The 8303-nt window shown below is 39.7% G+C and overlaps 1 protein-coding gene across 1 annotated transcript; it reads right to left on the bottom strand.

Moving 5' to 3' along the window:
• Nucleotides 1-1907: 1907 nt before the first annotated feature.
• BTG4 (BTG anti-proliferation factor 4) lies at nt 1908-8169 on the bottom strand. Its single transcript, XM_044257676.1, has 4 exons — nt 6311-8169; nt 5676-5813; nt 4662-4860; nt 1908-2891 (listed from the first exon to the last, which is right to left on the bottom strand). Exons 1-4 carry the CDS (start codon nt 6481-6483, stop codon nt 2709-2711), a joined length of 693 nt encoding a protein of 230 aa, XP_044113611.1. The 5' UTR covers nt 6484-8169; the 3' UTR covers nt 1908-2708.
• Nucleotides 8170-8303: the final 134 nt, after the last annotated feature.

Here is an 8303-nt window from a genome sequence, read left to right as displayed (position 1 = left end):
CACACTTCAAGAGACAATTGTTAATAAAATCCTCTGTGCAAAGGTTCTTAGAAAACCATTCTTCTGTGACATCTAAGTATTTTGTTTTCACATATAGTAACGATTTTATACAGTTTTCATTTTCTAGTCACTCTGTACACAGGAATAACTCCTACAGAAATCCACTGATCCAATATAACACCATTATGGCACTAAAAAACAGGTAAGAAACGAAGAGTAAACAGGACTGAGAAACTGGCAGAAGACTTAAGACCCTGATGGTTTAAAAAAATGAAAGATATGAAAACAATCAGATGAACAGTAATGACAGAAAAAGGAAATGATCGAGCATCAGGAGAGTTGCTATCCCTAAAATGGTTTTACAGATAAAAGTATTAAAGTAGTGTAGAAGATTGTTCTAGAAAAATCAAATCTGCAGATCAGAAAGGAACACAGTCTTTTGGAGAAAACTGTAATGGAATGACTGACATATGGACATAGACTAACAGTATGAAGGAAAAGGTTTTCAGACTGGCCAGCAAAGGAAGTCACCTAAGAAAGTAAAAGCCTGGGGCACCTGGGTGGCTCAGTGGGTTAAGCCGCTGCCTTCGGCTCGGGTCATGATCTCAGGGTCCTGGGATCGAGTCCCACATCGGGCTCTCTGCTCAGCAGGGAGCCTGCCTCCCTGTCTCTCTCTGCCTGCCTCCCTGCCTACTTGTGATCTCTGTCTGTCAAATAAATAAATAAAATATTTAAAAATATCTATTTAAAAAAAAAAAGAAAGTAAAAGCTCATGTTGGTATGAGTGGCAGGGGTTTGGGGAAATCAAACTGGTTTCCAGTTTCTCCACAGCATTGTGCCAAAAACATTAAGTTTCATGTGAGGTCTGTGAAACTGTAAGAGAAAGAAACCACGACCTAAGATTTTAATACTCACTTAACCTGTCCTTGCGGAAAAAAACTTAAGAACGCTTATTTCTGCAGCTTGTATAGCAATGAATACTGCTGTACAAAATTGAAAAATGAAGTTGGGTTTTTTTAAAATAATTTTTTTATTTTTTATAAACATATATTTTTATCCCCAGGGGTACAGGTCTGTGAATCCCCAGGTTTACACACTTCACAGCACTCACCAAAGCACATACCCTCCCCAATGTCCATAACCCCACCCCCCTTCTCTCAACCCCCCTCCCCCCAGCAACCCTCAGTTTGTTTTGTGAGATTAAGAGTCACTTATGGTTTGTCTCCCTCCCAATCCCATCTTGTTTCATTCATTCTTCTCCTACCCACTTAAGCCCCCATGTTGTATCACCACTTCCTCATATCAGGGAGATCATATGATAGTTGTCTTTCTCTGCTTGACTTATTTCACTAAGCATGATACGCTCTAGTTCCATCCATGTTGTTGCAAATGGCAAGATTTCATTTCTTTTGATGGCTGTATAGTATTCCATTGTGTATATATACCACATCTTCTTTATCCATTCATCTGTTGATGGGAAAAACGAAGTTTTAAAGGTAAAAGTTTCCAGCTTTCTGGTGTCTAACTCCAGGAAAGTCTTTCAGGGAATCATCTGTAAAGATGGTCACCATTTATTGTTCATACGGTAGTTTTTTTTTTTTCTTTCACAAGTATTTATTGAATACCTACCATGTGCACAGCAGTAATCAAAACCCTTAATAGCCCTTGATCTCAGATATTCCATTCTAGTGGATTGGATTTAAATACAAGGATCAAAATACCTCTAAATCTCAGGCAATTACATGTAATGAATGAATGAAGGTATTTTTAAATTTTTTTTTATTTTATTTTTTCAGTGTTCCCAAGATTCATTGTTTATGCACCACACCCAGCGCTCCATGCAATACATCCCCTCCGTAATACCCAGCACCAGGCTCACCCAGTCCCCCACCCCACTCCCCTCTACCCCAACGTTCACAGCAGCAATGGCCACAATCGCCAAACGGTGGAAAGAGCCAAGATGCCCTTTAATAGTGGTAGTTTCTGGCTGAATGGTAGGGATTTTTTTTTTCTTGGTGGTATACATTTTTGCCTAGCTAAATTTTTTCATTAAGTTTTTTATTTTAACTCCATTAGCTTGAGTCCTTATAATGAACAGGTGTCACAGTTATAAAACAAGTCATAATTAAGTCTATTAAGAGGTAGAGAAATAGATCAAAAATTTTAAAAGACATATCAACAAGGGAATTTTGTATCTTAAAGAGTAATTTTAAAACAAACTCCCAGTGGCCTTGTAAAATAGAGCAGCGATGATGGGTAACAAGTGTGGCCAGGAGACCATATCATACGGATCACACTCTCCTAAGTGAAGATCTGCCTGCTTTAATGGCTAATGAAGAAACACGAGCTTTCAAAGCTTTCTTGCAAAAACACTGAACTAGAAAGATTAAAAACATAGTGTGTTTATTTCAACTGTTCCTTTTCATAATTCATTGAATCTTATCACAAGTCAATATCTTCATTCTATTACCTTACTGAATACATTCATTAGTGTTACATAAAACTTCACATAGAATTAAGGTAGAATTAAAAGTACAGCTAAGAACATAACCATGATCTGTGTGAGATCATTCACAGGTACAGCACCCTGTCCCTGATGGGATTACTTTTTCTGTTTCATGGGCCTCTCAAACTCCGATGCCCTTTTGTTTAAGAGAAAATAAAGCAGCTCCTCTGAGCTCTGTCCCACCGAGTGCCCAGCCACCACATTATCGGTTCATGTTGACCCAGTGGTACCTGTCCACCCGGGGGAGAGCAGCAGGCCTCTGACTCTTGGGATTTTTATGCAATGCAGGGTAAGTGTTCCCCAGGAGGCCCAGGCGGCCATCCACCACATTCTTTTTGCGGGAGACATGGAACCAAGATTGAAAGGGTTGTTTCAAGTTTTCAACCTGGAAAAAAAAAAAAAGGTGAAAAAGAAGGTATCAAGGTCATCATTGAAGTAATAGGCTAGACCTAAGTACTAAACACAAACCCGTAACTCAGAAGCTAAGTCTTTAGAAAGTACAGTGAGTACAAATGAATAGAAATCAGAGCAGCTGATGATCGTTGGAAAATGGTCTACCATGAGGGGTGGTAATAAAGTCATGTCATACCTTTTAACAAAATTAAGTCTTTAATCCCACTAAAATACTTAAAAACGGATCTTCAAGTTTGTGTATATCTTGGGATCTCTTCTACCCGACCTGTCCCCTCACCAACTTAACCCAAAACTGTCTAATCATAACCTCTAGGGCTGAGGTCTAGAAATATCCATTTTCAACATCCCAAATGACCAATACAGATGTTTTGCAGAGCGCACTCTGAAAAGACGTTCTCCAAGTGTATAGCTGGCTGTAGGTCTGATCCCTAGATGGAAGGAAATCTTTCCAAGTATAAGAACAAAATTAAGGGTATGTATGTCATTACATGATTTTAACATTTATATGTGCAGAAATATATAATAAACTGTAGAGTTTGGAAGCAAACTACAGAAAAAATACTTGCCAATAATATGAAAAGGAGTTAAAATATTTCTAACCTTTGAAGAACCTATAATAATATATTAAGGCCTTAAATGGTAAATGGGTGAAGAACAAATTCATAAGACAGTAAGTACCCAAAACATTTGGGCGCATGGAGATTGGTTTTTTTAAGTTAATATTTAATAGTCCACAATTGATAGTGTCTTTAGCAAATTATGTCTTTTTAAATGAGAAAAACCAATTTTAGGAAAAATGATAAAACAGACCCTTTCACAAGGAGCTGCTTGGAGCACAAGTAAACAAAATCTCCTCGAGGGTATTTTGGCCATATTCAGAACAGTGGAAGATCCATATCCTATCACCCAGTAATTCCATGTCTGAGAATCAAGTCTCCAGAAATAAATTAAAATTCTGTCATCTCTACAAGTTATCACAACAACAAAGAAATAATCTAGACATCTGCCAATAGTAGACTAAGTAAATTACAAGAGAAAAAAAATAAGTATTAGAATGTTAAGTATTTAAATTGTCTTAACATGCATAAGGGGTTAATTTCAGAAAACATACAAGCAAGTATATACATACAATGTCAATAGAGGGTCTGTCTAGATCACGGTTTTTCAAATTGAGGGTTGCCACGATTTCTGGGTCAGGAAATTCATTTACGTGGTTGAAATCAATTTAATTGAATAGCAAATATGGAGGGCATTATGCCAAGTAAGGATAAGTATTGTTTCATGACACATATCTCCCACACACAAATATGCAGATCTTTCTAGGAGTTGTGGTTAACACATATTTTATTTTATATTTTTTTTAGAAAAACTGTTCTTGTGGTGGGATTACAGACCTTTGACCATTTCTTAATATTTCAAGTTTTCTACAAATGGTATGTAATTTTCTGCTGCCGAGAAAGCCCACTAATTTTCAGATTTAATCGTGAAGGAATTTGGATTAAAGGAAATTTGTGTCCATATACTACATGGAAAAACAGTATTCCATGAGATCATGTAGCTCCTGATCACTCAGCCAAGTAGTGGAACTACATATAGAAGAAAAAAATTTTCCAGAATGTTACTGTTGTGATTTTTATCTTTACAGTTTTTTCTGTTTTCCACTTTTACAGAGAACAAATTCTTTTCAGAACTAGAACAGAGAAAAAGACAAAGCGTAGAGAAGAACCGAAACTCACTTTACCTGGTAAATGCTCTTTGGATTGCTCACTTTAGGAATGATCTGCGGTTTTTTGTTACAACTCTCTTCATCCGAGGAAAGGCCAGAGTTGTAGTCCAAAGTGGCCCTATTAACAGCACAGCTGATCTGCTGGGAAAGCTCCCATTCCTCCCACCTGCCTTTAAAAGAAGCAATTGTAAATGGATGATTTTTCTCACCATACCTAAGCAGGAAAAGAAAATAAAGTATCCATTAGGGATTCACAATTTCACAAGTTTTTTTTGTTTGTTTGTTTTGTTTTGTTTTGTTTTTAATCTCTACTCTTGTACAGACCACTCACTAATCTGCAAAAAGTTTTTTTTTTTAAAAAATGGAAATAGTTTGACAGCAAAGCAAATTAAGAGACCTTGTGACCTTCAGCTACCACAGGGTTATAAATTTTTTTTTAAGATTTTATTTATTTATTTGAAAGAGCGAGAGACATAAGTAGGAAGAGCAGCAGAGGGAGGGGGAGAAGCAGGCTCCCCACTGAGCAGGGAGCCTGATGCGGGGCTCAATCCCAGGACCTGGGATCATGACCTGAGCCGAAGGCAGTCACTTAGCCAACTGGGCCACCCAGGCGCCCCACACAGGGTTATAATTAATGGGGGTTATTATTCTGCAAGGACTCTCTTGGTGAATTTTTCAGAAAAAGACAAGAACTAGTTTCTTTCATTTCAGCTAAAGGACGGCACTGCAACTTCTCGCCCCCTTGATACTGCCTAGAATACTTTGTCGTTATAATCTACAGTTGGCAATGAAGTGCAGGGGTTCCAGTCTGATTTCAAATACTGGGTCAAGTCTTTGTGCTTCTAGGCCATCCACTCCTAGCAGAAGTTTGTGTGAATCAAGTTTGCAGCGGAAACCTTAACCAGCCTGTGCCCTTGGCCACTGCCGCAGGGCTGTGAGGTACCATCTCTCACAAAGGTATACAGAGCAGACTATGCAACCCATGGTTTCCGGGGTGACAGGCACACCCCCTCCCAGGAGATTACTCACCTACAGCACACTTCAAAGGGATCCACCCATAGGGTCATCTCCTTTGGAAGTCCCAGGTGAGAAAAATCCACTTTACTTTCAGCACAAGCTCTTTCTAGAATGGGATCTTTATTCTGAGTATTATTTATCCTGATACACCTTTTAAAAGCAGAGAAAGCAAAACAAAGATGTGGCGACAGACGCCTTAGTAGAAGAATCATGTGATGGGCAAACAGCTTCGATACTCACAGCTCCCCACCAACCTGTGACCCCAACCCCATCCCCACCCTCCCCAGCTGGGTGAGTAGAACCATCAATTTTTGACACAACCACTCAGACTGTGAGTTACATCACTCAGTCACTCAATTAATGGGATGAACGTTCTCTGCATATCTTTCCTGGTGAACACAAGTTAGAGACTGTGTGATCCACCTCACATAAGGGGGTTTGCCCTGTAAGTCTTCAACTGTATTTGCACTACATAGTGCTTGACGACGGACTGCCAGCCGCTGCAACTCTTTCCTTCAAGCCCACGTTCAAGTCAGTCTGAGCCCAGAACACTTCTGTTGCTCACACTCTGCCACCAGAATCCTAGCCAACGGGGATGGCTTGCTCGTGACGGACTTCCCTTTGCCATCGTCCACAGCGGCTCTCACCTGAAGGCTTGCCCTTTGGAAGGGACGTCAGAGTGCCAGTGACTTCTGTAGGTTTCAAACAAGATCGTCATCAGCTTTTCTGCGAAGTCTCTTATTTGCTGTTTACTCAGCTTGTCATGTTTTTTCACCAGTCTTGTGACAAAGAAAACGGCTGTTGCAATTTCATCCCTCATGGTTCAAGAGAAAGGAGGAGGTCTGCAACCATCAAAAGGAAGCGAGGGTAACGAAACAGAGACTGGGTCACACTGGTTATCAGCATGGAATTGCCGTTGGAAGTTTATAGACCTTACATTTAAAATAGAAATCGTTTGCTAGTCCTTCATGAACAAAATAAGCACATCAATACTAACAATTAACAAAATAGCTAGGAACACCAGTTCCTCAACTAGTCAGTTTTAGTATTTTCAAGGAAAAAAAGACGGGCTTTTTAGAACTTTAATACACTTAAGCAAAAAATGAAATATTATGCAACTTAAGTTTTTTTTTTTAATAAAAGTCTTGATAAGGGACAGGAAGATATACCCAAGTACTGCTTTTTAAAAACATGTTTACAAAAAAAACAAAACAAAGCAAAAACATGTTTACAGAGAGTAAAACATTTCAGGATACAGTAGTTCTAAAGTGGGACTCTCAAGTCACATGCTTTAAGTAAAAGTTTAACTTAATCAAACATACATTATACTTGCCAGAAAAAGTGCTTTAGCCCCAACTGAAAATGAGCCAGTGTTGGAAGACACTCTCCCCTACACGTGTCCTATTAGATTTAGGCTGAAGTTTATATAAGTCAGGGTCCCGGAGCCTATCAGGTGTTTAACCTTATATAGGTGTAGCCTGTTAGGGTACTTAAATAGCTTCATCCTGGTCCCCATCAGATTGCTCCCTGGTATAAGTAGAGTGAGTCCTTTAAAATCTGAAAATCTAAAAAAAAAAAAAAAAATATCCACTCGGATTTGTCTCTTCTATTTTGCCATTAAAGTCTTGTCTCTTATGACATAGACTGAGAATCAATCAAGCCTTCTCCTCCTACCATATCCTAATAGCCTATATTCCAGGGGTTTTGTCTCTAACGTTAACTGTCAACATATTAAAGAATTTTGTCTTGGATCATGTATAAAACTTATGGCAACTTTCTTTGAACAATCGTCGTGTTGACTACACATATTTTTTGCTAGAATGTTTATTTGCAAAATAAGTAGAAGGGAACTTGGAGTTTATCTATTCTCATTGGTTCTTAAATTGTGGGTCACTGACCACCGCATTAAGACCCACTGGGCTGCTTGTTAAAAATGAAGATTTGTGGACCTTATCCCAGATCCACTGAATCAAGGCTTCTAATGGCCAAGCCTGTGAACTGGTAGTTCACGAGCTCTTCCAGGTGATTCTTATACCCACTAAAATTTAAGAACCACTGCACCTGGCGTGTAAGTCTTTAAACCCTCCGTAAGCCATGGTTTAGGCTCTTCATCAGTGAGAAGGAATTCATCCTCTTAAAAGGAACCCATTTCATTTCTGCAAAGCTCCCAGTCCAAGCAGGGTTTCCTCGCCCTGAGGCATCAATCCCTCCTAATGGAGGCCTTGGTTCTTCCCTCTGGGAGTGTAGACTCGGCTGTATCTGAGGCCCCCGGCATGAAGATGCTTCAAATACCAGTGTGTCAGCCTCTTCTGAGTCTTCTCTTTTGGAGGCCGAAGTTCTGCTTTTAACACTTCTTCCCATAGACACGTTCCTCCCACTTCACCATGCTTGGCGCTGGCCTGGGGAGGGGTTTGAGTTATGTAGGCAACGTTTGCTTACAGGTATGCTCTGCCGTGGCAGGTCAGAGCGGGGCTGTCTCCTCCCTTTCGGCAAATACTGTATTTCTAGAACGCAGCCTCGGGTGGCACCCACCTTGCTGGCAGTGCGTCCAACCACTGCCCCGCACTCAACTTGCAAGTCGTCTTTTTGACTCATGCTATTGGTTTTCTATATCTTTCTCGTCCTGCGCATCTTAAGGTT

The sequence above is a fragment of the Neovison vison genome, chromosome 7 (genome assembly GCF_020171115.1).
Source record: "Neovison vison isolate M4711 chromosome 7, ASM_NN_V1, whole genome shotgun sequence".
Lineage (NCBI taxonomy): Eukaryota > Metazoa > Chordata > Mammalia > Carnivora > Mustelidae > Neogale > Neogale vison.
This window is presented reverse-complemented; position numbering and strand designations above follow the sequence as displayed.

What these genes read in the sequence shown, in the direction of transcription:
- BTG4 (XM_044257676.1), bottom strand. Translation starts at nt 6,483, where the DNA reads ATGAGGGATGAAATTGCAACAGCCGTTTTCTTTGTCACAAGACTGGTG. An exon ending in CCCTTTGAAGTGTGCTGTAG is followed by an intron (nt 4,861 to 5,675) that starts GTGAGTAATCTC and finishes TTTCCTGCTTAG; the next exon opens with GTATGGTGAGAAAAATCATC. An exon ending in ATCCAAAGAGCATTTACCAG is followed by an intron (nt 2,892 to 4,661) that starts GTAAAGTGAGTT and finishes TTTTTTTTCCAG; the next exon opens with GTTGAAAACTTGAAACAACC.